A 22802-nucleotide genomic window follows, 5' to 3' on the forward strand; every position below is an offset into this window, starting at 1 on the left:
ACACAAACAGTGATAAAAGATGGCTAGGATCCTAGACAGGCCACAAAGTCATATTTAACTCATAATATACATGAAGGATTTTGTTATGTAGCTCAATAAGAAATACAGAGTTTGGAGGCTAAGAATGGACCTTAGAGATAATCTAGACCCAGCCTACGGAGGACATAACAAGTTCAATCATTTTAATACTCACAGATTGGGAGTCACTGTCAGGTATGCTGAGCCCAAGTTCAACAGGTATAAATAGTGTGTCGAGTGATGATGTCTGACTATCATTAATGTATTCAATACTGAATGCCAATTACATTGTGAGACACTAGGGACAGAGCGATACATAAAAAGAAACCAATGTTTCTTTTTTGGTATTCAGAAGTAACACAGAGGTTTTAGGAGAAATTCTGTAATTTACTTATTCACTCAGCAAATGTTTATTGAGTGCCTACTCTATGCCAGATAGTGTTGTAAGGCACTGAATAAACACCTAATCAACAGTCAAAAATTTGGTCTTAAGGAATACCAAAAAAGCAGGATAGAAACCATAGACGGGCATTTACAAGGAAGGGCAATGTAGGAAGGCCAAACCAAACTTGGGAATCAGGAGGGAGGAGTTGAAACTTCCTTTGTGTCCTGCCTGGCTTCTATACTACTAGCATGTGTCTAACTAGATTAGGAAATAAATGGGCATCTTCAGGAATAAAAAATATACATAATTTCAAGTCTGTTGTAAAACTATGAATTTTTAAAATAAAATCTTTAAAATCCATTTTTGTAAAGCAAAGAACAGGACATAGAAAATCAAATACAACCAAACAATATAGCCAAATTGCCAATGTATATATTAGTTTTATCAAAAAAATTAATCAATTAGCCACAAAAATAAGTCTTACCTGTCAAATCAATTTGTAATTTGCTGATGTCTTTAGCAATGCTGAACTGATCTTTTGCTTTTTTATATTCATAATAATATAAAAATATATATGCACATTCCAGATGGAACTGAATAGCCAAATATCGACCTGAATCATCTACAAACAGATGTTCTAGCTTCATCACTACAAGACAAAAGATAAACATGAAAAACTATGATGAGAATAAAATTATGTTAATGAGTAAAATGTTGAGTCCATAATATGTGAAGTATATATTACATTAGCCCTGCTCTTAAAGAATTTTAAATCTGGAAGATAAGGAATTCATATAATAGTTCACAGCTAAAATTTGCTGAGTACTTGTATGTTCCAAGCAGAAACCTAAAGACACTACAAACGTTACCTCCTTTACTCCAAACAATCCTAGAAGATACGATTCATAGCCTGCTCTTTCTTGTTTTAGAGTGCTTGCCTGCACCATGATTCATAACCCTGTTCCTTCTTGTTTTAGAGTGCTTGTCTGCATCTTGCTATTAAAAAAATATGACAACACAAGGTGTTGATACAAAGTACAAATGAATCTATGAAGAGCTAAACAATACAAAAAGTCTGATGAAGAGATCAGCTTACAATTTCCTCGTAAAGAGTGTAGAATTTCTCCCTTAAAAGAAAGGGAGAGCTCTTCCCAAAAGCAGCCTGACGTGACCTCTGAAAACGGTCCAGTACTCATTTGACCCAGAAAACCCCAGAAAATCATGCAAATCAAGAGGTTCAAATGTTCGTGTTCACTTTAAGAACACTGATGAAACTGCCCAGTGCCTTCCTTCAGGGTATGTCTATCCAAAAAGCCACCAAACAGCTGAAGGATGTCCCTTTACAGAAGCAATGTATGCCATTCTGTCCTTACACTGGTGGAGCTGGTGGGTGCCCAGGCCAGACAGTGGGGCTGGACATAGGATGGTGACCCAAAAAGAGTGCTGAATTTTTGCTGCACACGCTTGAAAATGCAAAGAGTAATGCTGAATTAAGGGTTTGGATGTAGCTTCTCTGGTAATTGAGCACATCCAAGTGAACAAAGCTCCCAAGATGTGGTGCAGAATTTACAGAGCTTATGGGTGGATTAACCTGTACATGAGCTCTCCCTGACGCATGGAGATGATCCTACTAAAAAGAGCAGACTGTTCCTAAACTAGAAGAAACAGAAGAAACAACTGTAAAATTACCTCTTCCCCGCCCTGTATTATAGATAAGTCCCTTATCAGATATATCATTTGCAAATATTTCTTCCTATCCTGTGAGTTGTCTTTTCACTTTCTTGATCGTATCATTCAAAAGAAAAGCTTTTTTTAATTTTAAAGAAGTCTATAGTCATCACCCTTTAAAGTTAAAAAAAAGTCTAAATTATTTTTTTTCTTTTGTTACACAAGCTTTTTTAAAAATATATTTTTATTGATTTCAGAGAAGGAGAGAGAGATATAGAAATGTCAATGATGAGAAAGAATAATTGATTGGCTGCCTCCTCCGCCCCCTACTGGGGATGGAGCCCACAACCCGGGCACGTGCCCTTGACCCGGGATCCTCCAGTTCACAGGTCAACACTCTATCCACCGAGCCAAACCAGCCAGGGCATTACTCAAGCTTTTGATGTGGTATCTAAGAACCCATTGCCAAATCTGACATCATGAAGATTTACCCCTATATTTTCTCCTGAAAGTTTTATCGTTTCAGCTCTTATATTCAGGTATCTGACCCATTTTGATTTAACTTTTTGTATATGATGTAAGGTAAGGGTCCAATTTTATTCTTGTGCATGTAATTACCCAGGAGCCCCAACACCATTTGTTGAAAAGACTATTCTTTCCCCATTAAAACATTTAATATGTAGAATAAAGCAAGTAATTATGTTATCGTTGTTAGGAACAAGACTTTCAGTTTAAGAAGAGAAGGATACACAGTCAAACACAGAAACTCTTGCAAAGTTAATTTTTTGTTCAAACTATAAGAGAAAGTTTATTTAGAAAGACACAGAGGTAGAAGAAGTGAGCTGTAGAAGGAACGGGCTCAGGAAATGAGTTACCCAGGCAAAAAAAAAAGGACCCTTGAAGCTAGGGGAGAGAGGGAGGGAGGGAGGCAGGGAGGGAGGTAAGTCTTGAGAGACGGCGAGACCTTGAGAGATGAGAGGAGGAGGAAAGGCTTGGGATGAGCAGACAGTTAGCAATCCTCTGATGGCTATCACCACCAAGATGGAAATCCAATGTCCTAGTCATCCAAGGTCTAGTTCAACCTGACACACAACCCCTCACATCTGCTCCTGCAATTCCCAAACACAGACATTCCAAGTCTCCCTCCAAGTCTCTTTGTACATACTGTATACCCTTGTCCAACTTCTCCACCTAATAAATTCTCACTGGTTCTTAAAAAGTCAGTTTAAACATCAAACACTTTGTGAAGCCTTCGCTAATCTCTCAAGTTTAGACTAATCACATCCTTTCCTTCATTCCTTCCTCTTTATGCCTTTTTCTTCCTATATTCTAGCACCAATCCCAGTGAGTTCACTGACATCCCCAGCACCTAGCACAGTGACTGGAACACAGCAAGCATTAAAAAAATACATATGTATTTTTACTAAATATCAAATATGGCAGGCAACAGAAAGGCTCAAATAAAACTGGGAATAATTGAAGATTTTTCCTATTAAAAAAATGGCATGATAAAATTGCTATCTAGGAAAACCAATCCAGTACTGATGTATATGGACAAGGAACAAAGGGCGAAAAAGAGCCTACAGGGGAGGTGCAATCTTTCAGACATGAAGTAATAACGATAGTGGCCTTAAGTAACTGGAGGGCTGGCCATGCAGGACTAGACCTATTCCCACCATCTCCGTTGCTCCACAGCGGTGCAGTTCACTAAGTCATTGGTGATGACGTATTTTATAGCTACACTCTCCAAAATGATAGCCATTAGCACCACCTGGTCTCTGAGCACTTGAAATGTGGCTAGTGAAACTGAGGAACTCAAGTCTTTAATTCATTTATTTCACTTCATTTTATTTTAAATAGTCACGTGTGGCTAGTAGCCACTATATTGGACCGGAGCTCTAGCTAGCAATTGTGGCAAAAAAGCAGATATTTTAAATTAATAAAAGGAAGAACTTTGTAGCAATTATTGATCCTAAAAATGGAGTGGACTCCCTCTCAAGAGTCATCTTGGAAAGAGGAGATGACTTTTTTGATACAATTTTCCAACAGATTACAGCATTAGGATGGGTGGAATGATGGCCTACAAAGAATCAAATATTTCCGTCTGGAAAAGATTCAAAGATCATTTTTACATGGAAGAGAACCTTGGTTTGGAAGTTAGATAAGTTACCTGAGGTCACACAGGGAGTCAATGACAGATTAGCAACTAAAAGCCAGATCTTAAAACACTATGTTCTGTTAATTTTCTCGACTGTGTCAATTTCATGGGAATGCATATGTAAAATGTCATCAATTGTATACTTTAAATGAGACTTATTATAGGTTAATTATACTTTTAAAACTGTTTAAAAAAGCACACTATACCCACCACACCCATACTACCCTATGTCAACTCTTTAGCATCATCTCGTAAGAGTTATTGAGGATAAATTAGTTAATATATTTAAAGATTAGAACAGTGCTTGGTATAGACTAAGTACTACAGAAATGTTAACTGCACTATCACTATTAGATACTAGAATTCTGCCCTACTGACCATTCTGGAGAACTCTAATTAGAATCAGAAACTCCAGATCATAATTCTGGTTCTTGGACAGTCTCTCTGAGTCTCAATTCTTTGTAAATGAGTTAGTTAACTGGACAAAATAATCTCTAAAGCAGCGGTCGCCAACCAGTGGTCCACAGACAATGGTGGTCTGTGAGGTCTGAAAGGTTGGCAACTGCTGCTCTAAAGGCCCTTTCCAAATGAAAGATTTCAGAAGTGGACTAGGATAAGAGTTGTAGAAAGAGAAAAGAAGGATGGATATGGGGATCCTTAGGGAAGAACTGATAAGATTTAAGAACTGGCTAGATATACAGAATGAAGGAAAACAACGAATCAACTGTGAACACAAAGTTTTGAGCTTTGGATGACTCAAGGTTTAAATAAAAAGAAGAACATGTTGATGCAACAGAAGTACATTTATTGTTTTAACAAATCAGTAAGTACATGAAAATGAATATTCATGATCTTCTAAATCAAACCCTCAACCAGTACATTTAAAACATATGCTAAAATCAAAATCTGCTCTCATGAGAGAATGTGAATGCTGTGTTAAAATGAAATCCCTATGGATAATTATAATTAGACTAGAGGCCCGGTGCATGAAATTTGTTCACTGGAGGGGGGGTGAGGGGAGAGAGCAGGTCTCTCAGCAGGGCCTGCGCCCTCTTGCAGTCTGGGAGCCCTCGAGGGTTGTCCAACTGATGGTAGTCAGACATCCTTAGCGCTGTCGCAGAGGCTGGAGAGGCTCCCGCCACCTGCCACTGCTGCTACGCTAGCTAGCCATGAGCCTGGCTTCTGGCTGAGTGGTGTTCCCCCTGTGGGAGCGCACTGACCACCAGGGGGGAGCTCCTGCATTGAGCATCTGCCCCCTGGTGGTCAGTGCATGTCATAGTGATCAGTCAGTCTACTGTCCAGTCAATTTGAATATTAGCCTTTTATTATATAGGATAACCATATTTAGCATGATTAATAACATTCATTCTAAAGTATCAAATTATTTTACAAGTAAACGCATATATCAGTCACCAAGAAACTAATCTCTTGAACTCTTTCAATGTGGGAACAATCTGACCCTAGAGTCACACAACTGCCTTTGGATGTCACAACAGAACCCTTGAACAAAGCATTTTAACCTGTTTTCTCTTAGACAGTGACTTCTTCATGAGCTCATCTTCAAACAGCTAAACTGCAATATTATGGCTCATGCATTTTCAGTATCAAAGCCTACAATAAATGGTTGTGCATCCCTAAGCAGTCTTTAGAGAACCATGGTTTCATGAGTGTGACATCCAAGAGTGCTTAACATGGTGCTGAGAGACAAACTCCTCAAGATTCCAACTTACTCCTTCATAGACGGGATCAGTCCAGCTGACACTCTGATGCACTCTATTCCACTACATCGTACTGATGCAACATTCTTGGACCAAAAGATAAAGATCACAGTTGCTGATAATATACTTGCTCTGTTTCACAGACTGAAAAAAAATCCTTCCAACTTTCTGATGATCCCTCAAGGGCAACATTTCAAATATAATATTTTTTCCCTGGACACTGAACAGTATTTCAGTTATAACTGACTGCTTGGTTAACACTTGGGTCAAACCCCAGAACAAAACATTTTTTAAATAAGTTGTTTATGAAATGTTGTAGTTTAAGACTATCTACAGACCAATTTATGACTAGATAACATGAAAAATGTCATTGATTAGCCTAGAATAGCAACATAAAAAATTCTGAGTTGTAAGGCAGGGCAAATGATATGCTACAATACACTACAGAAAGGAACTGAGACCACTTGGGGAATGAGTCAGTTACAGTCATATTTTCCAATATCTTAGTTATTAAGCCTTTCTGTTCAGAAACTTAATTTTATCTCTTAGAATTCTCTCTAAAATACACCATTGTGGTTCCTGCCTTTAAAAATAGCACATAAAGAAGGTATGTCCTTTTTTTAATAAAGAGTTATCATTATGAACATTAGCCAGAGATATGGTAAAGAGACAGCCATTAATGTAGATTTACATAATATAGAATAAATCTGCACCAAACTTCATTTCCTTTAAAAAAAAAACTGCCAGTGATACCTTAGTTTTTGTTCATTTACAAATTTTCCATGAAAGTATAATAAAAGATAGGAAACTGTATAATATCCTATGCAGTAGGCTGTAACTACCTTTTTTAAAATTCAATAGGAGCTGAATCCTGATGCCATCCTCCTCCAAATGTTTTCAATAACCTATGGGAAAAAATCAACTTTTCCCCCATTACTTTCAATGACATTCAGCTCATCCCTGAAAACTTTACCCAATTTATTAACTAGCTGCTTAACCCCCGCCCCTGTGCACACACACACACACACACACTCTTATTTCTCGCTTGCACAAAGTTTGTTTACAGAGTGTCTCTTACTTTAAAAATATGCAAAGACATGAATGGGGGGAGACATAGTCTACACATTTTCATTTCACTAAAAACAGAAAGAGGAAAAGACATATCTGCTAAACAGGCATCAGGTTTCAGTTTTCTCCAAGTCCCACTTGATATTCCATTTTGAAGAGAATGTCATACCTAGGCAACACCATGAAATGATTCAAAGTACCACATGGTATCTGGATAGGATCAATTTTCTCATACTTCTATATTTAACATTTAAAAAATTTCTTATACAGAAATTAAATTAGGTCAAATCTGCAATTGAGATGGAGGACTAATAGAAAGAGTTCCCCCTAAAAAGTACACATAGACCCCTAGACGGCTTGGCTCAGTGGATACAGCATGTTCAGGAGATAACCAATGTGTTTCTCACATCAATGTTCCTCTCCCTCTCTCTCCCTCCCTCCCTCCTTTTCTCTCTCTCTCTCTCCCTTCTTCCCTTCTGCTCTTTCTAAAAACTGATGGAAAAATAGCCTCGGTGGAAAAATATCCTTGGTTGAGGATTAACAGAAAGGAAAAAATGTTAGCTACCAGCCCTGGCTATGTAGTTCAGTTGATTGAGCATTGTCCTGTGCACCGAATGGTTGCTGATCTGATTCCCAATCAGGGCACATACACAGGTTGCAGGTTCGATCTCTGGTTTGGGGTGCTATGGGAAGCAACGGATCGGTGTTTCTCACATCGATGTTTCTCTCTCTCTAAAAATCAAATTAAAAAAAAGAATCAATCAATGAATGCATAAGTGGAACAACAAATATATGTTCCTCTCTCTCAAATAAATAAATCAACTAATCTGCTACTAAATGTCAGGTTTAAATCCAGTGGCAGAGAATAGCTGTCATCAACAAATCAACAAACGACAAGTGCTGGCGAGGATGCAGAGAAAAAGGAACCCTTGTGCACTGCTGGTGGGAATGCAGACTGGTGCGACCACTGTGGAGAACAGTATGGAGTTTCCTCAAAAAATTAAAAATGGAACTCCCATTGGACCCAGTAATCCCACTTCTGGGAACATATCCCAAGAAACCAGAAACACCAATCAGAAAGAATTATATGCACCTCCATGTTCATAGCAGCACAATTTACAATAGCTATGATTGGAAACACCTAAGTGCCCATCAGCAGATAAGTGGATTAAAAAACTGTGGTACTGCCCTGACGCGTTTGGCTCAGTGGATAGAGCATCGGCCTGACCTGGAGAGCATTATGTAAGCGAAATAAGCCAGGTGGAGAAAGATAAATTACCACATGATCTCACTCACTTGTGGAATGTAATGAACAACATAAACTAATGAACCAAAATAGAGCCAGAGAAAAAAACATTTTAAAATATAATAGAAGTAATCCTGTTATTTGCAGATTTTTAATATTTCCTACAACTTTTGTGGTACTATGGTACTATACTATGTTAATACAGTTTTGGTAATATTATTATATTTAAAATCTTTTTTCTTGAACTATTAACTTTTATTGCATTTAATACTATATTTAAAATTGTTTTTCTTGAAATACTAATGTTTATTGCATGTAACAGTAAGTAAATCCAGTGGCAGAATAACAAAATTTTAAATATACAAAGTTGAAGCTCAGAACAAATACTTTTTTTAACATAAAGAAAAGTGTATTTATTTTATTATTATTATTTATTTTAATCCTCACCCAAGGATACTTTTTCCATTTTTTTTTTAGAGAAAGTAGAAAGGAGGGGGAGAGACAGAGAGAGACACATCGACTGGTTGCCTCCTGCACACACTCCGACCAGGGGCCGGGATTGAGCCTGCAACCGAGGTACATGCCCTTGACTGGAATCAAACCTGCAACCCTTCATCCAAGGGCCAACACTCAAACCACTGAATCAAACTGCTTAGGGCAGAATACTGGTAAATACTTTTTAATAGAGACAAAGTTTATTCTAAAATGCCCTTGCTCGTTCCATAGCCTTATATTACCTAAAGTCCTGGAAAAATATAAACCAAGTCCTAATATAAACAGCATAAATGAATCAGTTATTATAGATTATTAAAATCTATAGTATCATAGATTCAAATATCTTCCTTATTGAGTCATATATAGATGGTTCACTTTATCTAATATTAGCATATACTTATGTATTTCTGTCCTAGAACAAAATAAAAATGAGAAATTAGTTTCAACTGATCACCTAGCTTACTATATTTGTTACTGCACAAATTAATGTCCTATCTAGTGTATCTGATTGACCTTTGTCTAATCACTGGGTTGTACACCTGAAATTAATATTATATGTCAACTGTAATTGAAAAATAAAAAATAATTTCAAAAAATCAATTTTAAAAGAAGAAAACAATAATGAAACAAAATGTAAAAATGTCTCTCTATCCACTGTCACCCTCAATAAAAAGTATTTTCCACCAAAAGTTTTAAAAAAAGAAAGCTTTTCTTTATGTACTTAATAGGATAAATAATTTCCTATTCTGCACGCAAGTTGGCACAATTTACTCCAGTTTGAGTTAAGGATTTTTTTAATAAAGGAAGCTTACGCTTGTTTTTACTCTTGCAAAAAGACCTCTTAAGTTAAAGAACAGAGGAAAATATTAAAATACCTTTACGCAATTCATGATAAAATCATGGTGACTTGCATAGAACAAATTATTCCTTCTAAGTAGGTAACATAAATGACAATTGCCTTTTTAAAAAAAAAAATGCAAAAATAAAACAAGTTCTATAATCTGACACCCTAATAATTTAATATTCCACCTCCAGAAAAAAAAAGAAACAACCTCCAATAAAGTCACTATTACCTATCAAAGGATAAGCTAAAAAGGAATGTCTCAGCCAAGAAGTTAAAAATGGAGTTACATGCCCACATCCAATAAAAACCTGCTACATACCTTGATCAATACAACCTTCGGCAAGAGCAAAAAGCTGAGGTGAACGTTCCTCAAGCAACTGCTGGTGAACATTCACACACCTCAAAGTCCACCAAGGCAAGCTCTAGAGAGAAAAAAGCACCACGTATGTTGAAATAAAGGGACCGTTCACAAAATATCTTTTACATTAATTGAAATGAATTTTTTTTACATTTGTGGAATTGACCTTACTCAATAAGCTTCCCAATCCACTGCTATGTCTTCAGTAATAATACTCAAATCCGCTTCTACATCTTCCACAAGAACATCCCTCTCCTCTGTTCTCTCAAAGCCTGTTCTTTTTAGTCCACACCATTTCAAACTCACCATATCCCACACTAAAATGTCTGCTGCAACCACACTGTTTTCTGTCAGCACCAACAGTTCCAGGAGGCCTCCCACAAAAACCTCCGAAGGCAGTGGTTCTCAACCTTCTGGCCCTTTAACTACACTTCCTCATGTTGTGACCCAACCATAAAATTATTTTCATTGCTACTTCCTAACTGTAATGTTGCTACTGTTATGAATCGTAATGTAAATATCTGATATGCAGGATGGTCTTAGGCGAACCCTGTGAAAGGGTCATTCGACCACCAAAGGTGTCACGACCCACAGGTTGAGAACCGCTGTCCTAGGGGGGAGCTTGGCCATATGGCTCAGTGGATTGAGCATGGTCCCATACAGCAAGAGGTCATTGGTTCGATTCCCAATCAGGGCACATGCCCGGGTTGCAGGCCCCAGTTAGGGAGCTTGCAGGAGGCAGCCGATCGATGTTTCTATCTCTCTCTCCTTCTCCCTTGCTCTCTCTCTAAAATCAATAAAAACATATTATTTAAAAAAAAAAAAAAGAGCCCTAACCAGTTTGGCTCAGTGGATAGAGCATCAGCCTGCAGACTCAAGGGTCCCAGGTTCAATTCTGGTCAAGGGTATGTACCTTGGTTGCGGGCACATCCCCAGTAGGAGGTGTGCGAGAGGCAGCTGATCGATGTTTCTCTCTCATCGATGTTTCTATCTCTCTATTCCTCTCCCTTCCTCTCTGTAAAAAGTCAATAAAATATATATTAAAAAAAAAAAAGAAGAACCTCCAGGGGGTATGGGGTGGTCATTTTCCTTCATTTACACTCCCAGCATATACTTGTACCTCCCTTTTCAAGCACACTCCACTGTGATCCTGTATGTCACCCCTAGCTTTTGGTGTTGTCCACCATTTACCCAACAAGATGAGAAATCATGTCTTACTCATCTCTGTATCTTCCCCAAAGCAATGTGTTTTGCACAAACTACCAAGTAAGAAATACACTGGATTCATTCAGGTATTGTCCAAAACCAGGACGTTCCCTCCCACACGTCTGTGAAACCTCTCCCATGAAGCCCTGTCCCACTAGTGTGATGCACTCTGGGCTTCTACACTGCTCCTAGAAGTTAGACCACATTGGACAGCTCTTGTTTTTCAATTGTACAACTCTACCTAATCCATACATTTTTTGAGGGTAAAGACTGCACTTTATACATTGTCTTGACTAATTCACAGGCTAAGAACACAGTGTTTTTTTTCTCTCTTCTCTGATGCTTGTTCTTACTTATCAATACATCTTTATTTAAAAAAAGAAAAAGAAGCCGAAACTGGTTTGCTCAGTGGATAGAGCGTCGGCCTGCGGACTGAAGAGTCCCAGGTTCGAATCCGGTCAAGGGCATGTGCCTGGGTTGCGGGCACATCCCCAGTGGGAGATGTGCAGGAGGCAGCTGATCGATGTTTCTCTCTCATCAATGTTTCTAACTCTCTATCTCTCTCCCTTCCTCTCTGTAAAAAATCAATAAAATATATTTTAAAAAAAAGAAAGAAAAAGAAAAACAACAAACAACAAGTTGGGTCACATAAGCTAACACAGTGAAGAGTGAATCTCTCTCTTCTGCTGCCCCAATGCCATCATTCTTTCTCAGAAAAATCCATGAAAAAGGCTCATATTCTTCTACATCTTCCTCTAAATGTGCATGTGTGTACAAGTTCCAATTTTTATAGACGCACTAGAGGCCCAGTGCACAAATTCATGCATGGGTCACAGGTCCCTCGGCCTGGCCAGCAATCAGGGCCAATTGGGGCCGGTGAGCCCAGGTGAGGGACTGCGGGAGGTTGGCCAGCCGTGGGAGTGCACTGACCACCAGGGGGCAGCTCCTGCATTGAGCGTCTGCCCCCTGGTGGTCAGTGCATGTCATAGTGACCAGTCGACCGGTCAGTTGGTCAACTGGTCATAATGGTCACGTAGGCATATATATATATATACATACATATTAATTAAAGTATTAAACATCATGCACTAGATCAGCCGTGGGCAAACTACAGCCCGCGGGCCGGATCCGGCCCGTTTGAAATGAATATAACTAAAAAAAAAAAAAAAAGACCATACCCTTTTATGTAATGATGTTTACTTTGAATTTATATGAGTTCACACAAACACTCCATCCATGCTTTTGTTCCGGCCCTCCGGTCCAGTTAAAGAACCCATTGTTGCCCTCGAGTCAAAAAGTTTGCCCACCCCTGCACTAGATAACCTAAATTAAAACTTATTTTGAATTATATTGTGTAAGGCTGTTGAGAAATTAATTTTACTTTTTATAAAAAAGCAATAGCTACTAATGGGAGGTCATGCTTAATTACCAAGTTTTACTTGAACTTAACTTCTGCATTTGATTAAGAGGGAAAACTGCCTGGTTCCCCTTCTAAACTGCTGTACACCACAACAGCTGCAACAATGACACAATGACAAATGAGTTTTGACTCTATGACATAATTATTAATGTGGTTTCCTCCTTCCATGTAAGGAAAGATAGAATTATCTAATAGAAAGAAGTTTCACATCATTGTTAATGTAATTCACTGGGTGTTGCCTCATTCTGTTCCTATCAGTAAAGCTAATGAAGTCAGTGTACACATCAATTATCTGTTCCTTATCCTCTGTCAGCAATAAGTGAGTCAGGTTTGGCAGCAGAGTCTTTCCTTTTCTACATATGGGAATTTAGATAGATCCAAAGAGATTGCCTTTGTAAGAAAACATACAATGTAAGATGCTAAACTCTAAAAAATCAGATCTGGCCCAGCTGGTGTGTGGCTCAGTAGTTGAGCACTGACCTATCAACCAAAAATTCACGGTTTGATTCCCAGTCAGGCACATGCCCTGGTTGCAGGCCAGAATCTCAATGAGACATTGATGTTTCTCTCTCTCTCGCTCGCTCTTTCTTCCTCTCTGAAATAAATAAAACATATATACATATTTTTTTAAATCAGATCTATAAAACTAATTCTTAACCCAAAATCTTTATATAGAAGCGGGGTTGCAAAACAAATAAAGCATAGCTTATGTTCTACTAGAAAATAAAAGTGCCTTTTTCTATTTGCCAAGAATTGCTTAATAGAACTTTTGAGTCATTCATAAATAAGAGAATTTGAAGCCTTGCTTTAGATGGTTTCTAGATCCTGCCTCCTGATTACAGGGCTTACTACAGAATGTTCTGATGGAGAAGTCACACTAGTCAATAACCTCCTAGAAAGCAGGCTATCAACAAGGGACTGGAATTCAGAGAAACTAACTAGCATAAGGTTACACAGTTGTTAAGTGGCTGAGCCAGACAAACTGGTGTGATTTCAAAGCCAGGACTCTTTTCACTCCATATTTACATATTACTAGTATTATGTAATATTTCACAAGTTAGAGGGCAGGGGAAAATCATCTTTCACAGTTCCACAAAAATAATACTGCAATACACAATTTGATACATTTCCTAAGAGCCAACTTATTCAAAATTAATTCAAAAGATTAAAATTAACTTGGATAAGTACGTTGTGCTTTGTAATCATTTTACCTTCATTTATTAAAGTCACTTTTAACATCATCATTTAGAGAGTAATGCATTCAAGACCCAAAGAGAAAAAAACTCGAATGTTTCAATTGAAAGGCCAGGTTTCAGCACAGAATGATCTTTGTTTTGCATAGCAATGTACAACAAGAAAACAGGGTTAAAAGCTGAAGTCAAAGTTAAGCACATGCCAAGAAATTCAGGTAACTTGTCTCTCCAACCCTACCAAGTATGATCACATCTTAACTTGTTCTGCTAGTTGCTCATAGTACATGCATCTTTATTCAAGTGATGCTTAACAAACTTGCTGATGAAAGTTTTCCACCAACAAAACTTAAAATTGTCCCACTCGTTAATGATCATTAGTCTCACTAGAAAGAAAATTCTGCCATCTGGTAGCCTCATCCTTGTTGATACTTTCTTCAAAGCCAAGTACATACCAGTTAGTCTATGCAACAGTCACCAACCAGTGGTCCACGGATCACTGGTGGTCCGTGAGGTCCGAAAGGTTGGCGACCGCTGGTCTATAGGACCATTTAACTCAGATCAACTAGGGAAACATTTTTTAATTCAAACTAATGTCGCTAAGAAAACAATGATAAGACCTTATATCTGGAAGACACGTTGAAACACATCAATTAGAAACCCTTCCAGAGCAACTGATTCCAAATAAATCTTTGGCTCTCATGAGACTTGTAGATAGAGCTATCACTTCCCTTCTTGCCTCTTCTCTAAAACTTAAGTGCTCATGAAAGCAAGCCCTCATACAGTACAAACCAAATCTACATTTTGCCATAGAAACATTGTGTTTCTTAACATTTTTCAGCCAACACTTAGAAATTGGGAGACTTCACATAAAACTTAGGTTTACTATTGGCAATACAGGGTCTGAGTCCCCATGCTGCAGCAATCAGAACAGGAGTAAGCAAGATGTAGCCCACGGGCCGAAAGCAGCCCACCACCAGCATTTATACAGCCCAAGGAGTCAGAACAGCTTTACATTTTTAAATCATTCCAAAATACAAAAGAAGGATAACATATTGTAACATGTGAAAATATATAAAATTAATTATTTTAATCCTCACCCAAGTTTATGTTTATTGATTTTTTTTATATAAAATTAATTATTTTAATCCTCACCCAAGTTTATGTTTATTGATTTTTTTTTTAGAGAGACGGTAGGAGAAAGAGAAAGAGAGAGAGAAAAACAAAAGAGAGAGAGGAAGAAAGAGAGAGAAACACTGTTCAGTCGTCTCCTGTACACACCCCAACTGGTGATGGAAACCACAACCTAGGTATGTGCCCTGACTGGAAATCAAACCTACAACCTTTGGTGTACAGAACAACACTCCAATCAACTGAGCCAACTGCTGAGGCTAAAATTAAAAATTTAGTGGACATAAATAAAGCTTTATTGGTACAACACAGTCACACCCATTCGTTCACACAGTGTCCAGCTGTTTGCACACCACAATGCAAAGCTGAATAGTTATAGAGGCTCCAGGAGTTAAAACAGCCTGCACAAAGCACAGGTGACACCTCCTCTAAACCTCCAAAGACTTTCTTTGTATTTCTTGTGATTTTGTCGCCTCCTACTACTGCCTATTTAGCCTTCTGAGTCTTAGTGCTTCGTCTCACTAATTTACACATGACTTAAGGAAACCATGCCAGATTCTCAACAAATGCTCTACTAAACCCTACCCAAATAATGAAACAAGGCTGGAGATGAGCCAGAAAACAGTAACCGAGATCCTCTGAGATCGACAGTGCTAAACTCTGCCTACTGCTCATTATTTTACATGAAATTCATAAAAGACCATGAAGGATGTTTTTAAACCTATATTTCAGATTCAGAGAATGAACATTTATATACATGCATACATGTTACATACACACATACTTACAATCCTATTAAAGAGATTCAAAATAATCTCATTTTATACTAGATGAAAATCATGAGGGGAGAAAGCTTTTGCTTATGTTCATCAGGTTTTAAAATAAAATACCTACAAGGCAACTTAGACAGTAAATATGTTAAGATGTCGTCAACATCACACCTAAAGTCTGATGCTAATCAGCATAAAAGTCACACCTGGGTATGAAGCTCCTGGCTCCTTGTCTTCCCTTACCTGAAGTGCTGTCAGTTTATGTCTTACATTCACTAGGATAATGCGTGCTAATAACAGCAGTATAGGCTTTGAGGTCAGGCTGTAGATTGATTCACCATCAAGAATGAGCAGACTCAGAACAACTGCATCCAGTTTTTTCACCTAAAAAATAAAAATAAAAAAATTGTAATCTAAGAAGATAGAATTTAACAAAATATCATTAATCTTTATGTCTTGTAATTACACATATTTTCCAGCTACTCCAGTTCTGAAGCAAAGACATTAATCTATTACACAGTAACTGGTGCTGGGCAGAATCATAACATCATAAACGCCCTGAGGGATCTACAGATCCAGCCGGCCCTGACAAGGAGCCAGCCATCTGCTGTGCTTCAGAGGAACAGGGAGCTCAAGACAATACTAATACTGAAGAGGCATCATGACTTTATAGATTTACTTACGACAAAATGTCATCTCAATAAAAAGCATCCCTAGTTAAAGAATTGTAAACACATTTCACATATGCTTCATTAGCTGGAAAATGTCATTACAAAGCACGACTGCTCCAAAATTTCTATCAAGCCAACAAGGTCTTACATAGCAAGTGCTGAGCAGGCACACAACCAAGGAACAGAGAACAGAAAGCTGCAAAAAAAGAAAGAAAAAGAAAGAAAAGAAGGAAGGAAGGAAGGAAGGAAGGAAGGAAGGAAGGAAGGAAGGAAAAAAGGAAGAAAGGGAGGGAGGGAGGGAGGGAGGAAGGAAGGAAGGAAGGAAGGAAGGAAGGAAGGAAGGAAGGAAGGACGGAGGAAGGAGAAAAATAAACAACATAGATGTCTTTTCTTTAAAAAAAGAGAAGAAGAAGAAGAAGAAGAAGAAGAAGAAGAAGAAGAAGAAGAAGAAAGAAGAAAGAAAGAAAGAAAGAAAGAAAGAAAGAAAGAAAGAAAGAAAGAAAGAAAGAAAGAAAGAAAGTATTGTTTTTAAAAAGCTGCAAAAAAGGGATGCCTGTGAAAACTCCCCCCTTGACTGCACTGATTTCCTAAATGTTTTTAAAATGTGAACTGCACAATTGTGACAGCTTCCACAAAACAGACTGCAGGGATGCTTAACTATTAGGAATATGGGCTCAAATCTCAAGAGACACAGGATGGTGTCCTTTGTCAGTATGTAGACAGATAAATTTTTTAACGGAAGCCTCAGTTTCATCAATTTTAAAATGAAATAATAGAAACCATACCTCATAGAATTCTTATGATAATTATACTGAGAAGTATAATAGAGGAATAAAAACAACATGAATGACTCGCACCAAACCACACATAAAGCTTACTGTTAACTCCACTAAGGACAGAAGGAATTTTTTTTTTAATTCAATAATTAAGTAACTATTTCGAAGTTATTTCCAACTGCCTCAATTTTAGAAGTGAGGCAACAGATCCAAAAAGTTAAGTGAAGCCCCAAATCACACAGAACTTAGGGTCTGAATAAAGAGTATATATTCCAAGTTTTCCAACTCCCAAACCAATGTTTTTCCCACCACATGCTGCCTCCCCAGGGATCTCTCTACCTCTTCCTGCCACTCAGCAAGGTCAGGGCCGTGGGAGGCATTAGGAAGGCCTCAAGTTCAGGACCAGGATCACTCCCAGCCTTCACACTGTCACAAGGCCGTAAATTAGAGGCAGGGGAATTTCATCTGGCTTTGGTGACTAGACTCCATGACCACAAAGTATATTCACAAATATTTGTGCATTACAAGAGCTAAGAAAGATGAATCAGCTTTATATCCCACATATGATTGAAATCATATGGCTCTTGACTTTTTCTATATGACTTACTTCACTTAGCAAAATAAGATCTATAAAATTAAAAGCAACAAATGAACAAACAAGACAAACACACAAAAACCCATGCCACAAATAACAGTATGTGGTTACCAGAGGGAATGGGAGGTGGGAGAGTGTAGAAAAGGGTAAAAAGGGGGTCAGATACACAGTGACAGAAAGAGACTCGACTTTGGGTGGTAAACACACAATGCAATATACAGATGATATATTATAGAATTGTACATTTGAAACCTATATACACACAACTAATTATAGTGGCTTTCAGATTATGGCTGCTTTTGTACCTCCTCTCCACTGCTTTTGTACCACTTCACCACCAAATTACTAACATTTATCTCAGTAACTCCATTCCTTTCATTTGCTATTTCTAATTCTGAGACACCGGGTAACAGTACACAGGCCCCTTTCACTGCATAAGTTTTGGGTGCCAAGGCTGAGTGGTTAATCACTATGTTCAAGATCTCTGAGGTGGCTGGATAAATCAAAGTTACCACACTTCTTTGGGGAGCGTGTCATATTCACCAAGCCCTAGGCATATGTGCTCAAAAATGCCTGAGGAATTCAAACTGCAAGCTCTACTGATGATCTACTGATGCAAGTCAATAACATGGTCTTCATGTACGAATAATAATAATATCAACAGGGAGGCCTCTGTGCCAGGCACTTAAGATAGTATCTGTAAGATAAAGGAACTCACCCCTGGGAACCATTCCTAAGCGTTGCAGCAAAACTTACCTGCAACAGATTTCCAGATCTGCTGCTTTGCCAGAAAAGACCGTTATTTAACTGTGGTAACATATGCACCTATATATATGAGCAACTGGTACCACTGCCTGTGCTTTAAAAAAAGAGCAGCTCACAGAGCCCCAGAAAATGGGGACATCTGAAGAGGAGTTTGAGACTGGCAATGACACTTCTGGAAATATGTCAAAAATCTGATTGAGGAACAAGCATTCTTGGCAGGTTTTGTACAAGCTATAAAATCATGTTTCATTCTTACTAATTGAGAACTCCAGTTTCTAAAGATCAGTCCCTGAAGAATAGATCACACGATAATAACTACAGATGATGTTTCCAAGAAGCATACCTCACTGAATTGCTGGAACAAAACAGACGGCAAGAAGTCCTGAGGATGGAAATCAACCACAGGCCCCGTCCAGTTACTCTGAACAAAGAGGTGCAAACTGCTCACACCAATTAGGAATATCAGTTGTTGTCTGCATATAAGAATAGAGAAATAAATGTGAACCACTGTATAACCACCAACATACTATTTCATTTCAGTTTTATTTCGTAAAATGTAAGATATCAACCAATATATGAGATTATCTGAGAGTATTAAAAAAAAATTTCTGGCCTGGCAGCATGGCTCAGTGGTTGAGCATCAACCTATGAACCAGGAGGTCACGGTTTGATTCCCAATCAGGGCACATGCCCGGGGTTGTGAGCTCGATCCCCAGTGGGGGGCATGCAAGAGGCATGCCAATCAATGATTCTCTCATTATTGACGTTTCTATCACTCTCTCCCTTTCTGGTTCTCTCTAAAATCAATAAAAGTATATTTTTTTATAAGTAAAAATATGTAAAATATTATTTAAAGATGAATAATTAAAAGATGAAATCAATAAAAATATGTATTATTAAAAAATATATTTGATTGATTTTTTACAGAGAGGAAGGAAAAGGGATAGAGAGTTTTTAAATATATTTTATTGACCTTTTACAGAGAGGAAGGGAGAGGGATAGAGAGTTAGAAACATCAGAGAGAAACATCAATCAGCTGCCTCCTGCACACCTCCTACTGGGGATGTGTCCGCAACCAAGGTATATGCCCTTGACCGGAATCAAACCTGGGACCTTTCTGTCCGCAGGCCGATGCTCTATCCACTGAGCCAAACCGGTTAGGGCTAAAAATATGTATTTTTTTAAAAAGAGCAGCACTAGAGAAAACATGTGACCAAAGAGCCTGCTTCGTTAGAAGTTAGGAAACTTGGGGAAAACAGGTGTGTAGAAAGATCTTAAAGCCTTACTACAGCCGTCACAACCAAAAATCTAAATCCCCAAGGCCAACCCCAAATACAGTTTAATTTCAAATTCTTCAAAATGAGGCAACTGAAATCTTTCTTCTCAGCTCTACATGACAAGCTGGAATTCTGCTCTCCCAGTGATCAACGTATGTGTGTGTGTGTGTGTTAATGTGCACCGCAAAGCCAGTTTCTATGATACTGGCACATACTTCAGACAGCAAAATAAGAATCAGGATGGCCATTTCAGGAATGTAAACCATAAAAATGAAAAGGAGTGATATTAATCTTTAAAATAAAATAAAATGCCTACAGTTACATTCTTTTGTGAACTCCCTTATGGATACAAATTATGTCTTATTCACAACTTCAACATTTAGTACAGTAGTCTGTTGAAGAAAAAACAAAGCCATTGCCTAGAAATAATGGTAAAACAAAATTGTATGCATATTAAAGAAAATTAAAACTTGATGTGGATGCCAAGAAAATAAAGAAGTATATTAACAAATTTACAACAGTAAAATTTAGGTTTCACTGCTGTGTAACTATTATACTTAATCCTATAAAATTATATCAACTTCAGTGGAAGAAGGTAAAACAAGGGTTCCACGATAAATGCATTAAGCTTTCTGATCTCTGGAAAGTTAACAGTCTAAAACATAATAAAAAGTTATTAAGTATCACTCAGCAATCTAGAAATAACAAGATGAACAAGATATGCTTTCAAGTGAAAAGGAAATAAGGTCTGAAGTCTTGCTTATAGGTAAAAACTATCAGACCTAAGCATTTGGAAGCTCAGTGAGTTAGCAGTTACCATCCAATTACATGCCAATTTCATATACAAAACCCTTATATCCTACACCACTTTACTTTTTCATTCTAATGGTCCCCTGGACAGAAGCTCTTACACTGATTATTTGGTACAGTATGAGCCCTGAATGAATGTAAAGCTGGGTTTTTCAATAACTGCCAAAATCAGTGTCTTCCACTGTCAAAGCTCTATTCAATGTATTAAGATGCTCATTCTCTATGAAAACTTCAAATAAAATTCTACCTTTGGGTTTTGTCCAAATCTGGTGAGAAATCAAGGAACGTTAATATCTGCTTCTCTAGGTAGCTGTCAATCTTTTCTTCAGTTATCTTTGTTGAATTAAAAATATTTTGAGTCAATGAATTTAAGAATATGGCCTCATAATTCCCTTCTAGCAGCAATTGTAGGAACGATCCACTCTCTGTAATATAAAAAATTAGATCAATAATCCAAAAGAACAATTTTTTTTCATACTGTAAAGGATAATACTATCATGTAAATCTACCATTTTAGTATGCAAAAGAGTATATATTTAGAATGCTTGCTGTACATTACTTCTCCTATAATTAGCAGCTCATCTATACAATGAGTAGCAAAGTAGAAGTTAGACCCAGGAATAACATTCCTCATTAATAAGTACTCTCACCCTTCTGGGAATTCAAAAAAATTCCTACTAACAATGGAAAAGTTTCCATAGTCAGAGTTCTAAGACATTTCACAGCCTGGCTCCCCCTACACCCCTCTCCCCTACACTCCCTGAAAAAAACCTGGTTCACTCATTGCTCCTCTAGTTTTCATGCACATTCCTGCCTCCATACTCTTACGCTTGTGATCTCTCCTGCTCAGCTCTTCTCCACCTGTCAGTCTTATCCTTTAATCAAAAATCAGCTCAAGTCAGACTTCCTCCCACAAAACTGTTCCAGACAAGACTTCACAAACTACCTATCCTGAGGCACCTATTTTGTGTGTACACACACGCACACCACTTATATACTGTCATAAATGTTATTTCTCTTCTGGGTCCAGCCTAAATACCACAATCAGATGTGCCTATATCCCACAAGTATATGTGCCTTTTAATGCTTTAACTCTCGGTTAAATGTGCATTGCTCAGAAGAATCACAGCTTTTCCGCTTACGAGCTGAGCAACCTTGAATACATTACTTAACCAATCAGTAGTTAAATGCCTTCATCCGCAAATTTAAAGTAGCATCTACCTTTCGTGTCTATTATAAAGATCAAACAACTAGGAAAAAAAGAAAACAAACAAGCAAAAAAAAAAAAAGGCCAAACGACTACATAAATGTCAGAAAAGTAGCTGATGTTGCCATTGTTATCATTTCTGAACCTGGGCGGTGAGAAGTTTGGGGGGAAGACAAGCACGGAGGCTGAGGACACGCCCACCATGTCAAGTATGCAACAACCCAGAGCCTTAAGAAATCAGCAAGGTTTTGGTAGAAAAATGAAATCAAACAAGGAGGGATCAGAACCCAGCCACTGCCACCCCTTCTCCTCACAGTCCGACGCTGGCCGAGCCCCTGGCACGTGCGCCTCGCTCACCTGAGCCGGCGACTCCCTCCTGCTTCCATTGCTGCCGCTCAGCCTCAGTGGGGAAGCCCCTCAAAACTGCCAGCTCCGGGGTCCACATCACCCCGGACGTCGCCCCAGCCAAAACCGGGCCCCACAACGGTCACACGGAAGTCACACACTAAAGTGAAAAGAGGAAGGTCCAGAGACGCCGAAGTCTAGTGGCGACAGTTCTTGTGGAAGCCCATGTGCTGATAATGGCCCAGGGAGGCGGCCATAACAGCAGCGCGGCGCTTCCTGGGAAAACGGACCCTGCACCAGCTTCCGCCTAGAAAACCAACCCAAAGGCCCCGATACTGAGCATGCCCAGTGGAGGTGCCCCGCCCCGAGCGGGGAATGGCCGGGATTGGAGGGCGCGGCCGACCTCAGCCCCGCCCCGAGGGGCGGCTGCCGCCGGCTGCAGGCGTCGTGGGAGGCGTGGAGTCCTCGGTGGCGTTCCAGTCCAACCCCCCGTCGTTGGAAGGTCTACCGCTTTAATTCCCAAACCTGCTTGGGTCTGAACCCTCCTCACTACCTGATGAAAGGCGTAGTTCTTTCCGCAAAAGGCACGTGGGCCTTTACTACCAGCAGTTGGGTACCGTCTGTGGAAGTGAGAGACCCTGTGGAGTCCCTAAACCCCAGGTTAAGAACCCCGGCCACAGA

At 38.7% G+C, this 22802-nt stretch overlaps 1 protein-coding gene across 1 annotated transcript in view; it reads right to left on the bottom strand.

Moving 5' to 3' along the window:
* Window positions 1-22424, bottom strand: part of TTC27 (tetratricopeptide repeat domain 27) — a 91941-nt gene extending 69517 nt beyond the window's left edge. The window contains exons 1-6 of the mRNA XM_015566419.1: window positions 22134-22424; window positions 20817-20994; window positions 18826-18955; window positions 15919-16059; window positions 9920-10022; window positions 888-1052 (exon numbers count right to left, since the gene is read on the bottom strand). Coding sequence (XP_015421905.1) covers window positions 888-1052; window positions 9920-10022; window positions 15919-16059; window positions 18826-18955; window positions 20817-20994; window positions 22134-22221 — 805 coding nt within the window. The 5' untranslated portion in view covers window positions 22222-22424. The remainder of the gene's footprint in view (window positions 1-887; window positions 1053-9919; window positions 10023-15918; window positions 16060-18825; window positions 18956-20816; window positions 20995-22133) is intronic.
* Between the last annotated feature and the right edge of the window lie 378 nt (window positions 22425-22802).

The sequence above is a fragment of the Myotis davidii genome, unplaced genomic scaffold, assembly GCF_000327345.1.
Source record: "Myotis davidii unplaced genomic scaffold, ASM32734v1 scaffold238, whole genome shotgun sequence".
Lineage (NCBI taxonomy): Eukaryota > Metazoa > Chordata > Mammalia > Chiroptera > Vespertilionidae > Myotis > Myotis davidii.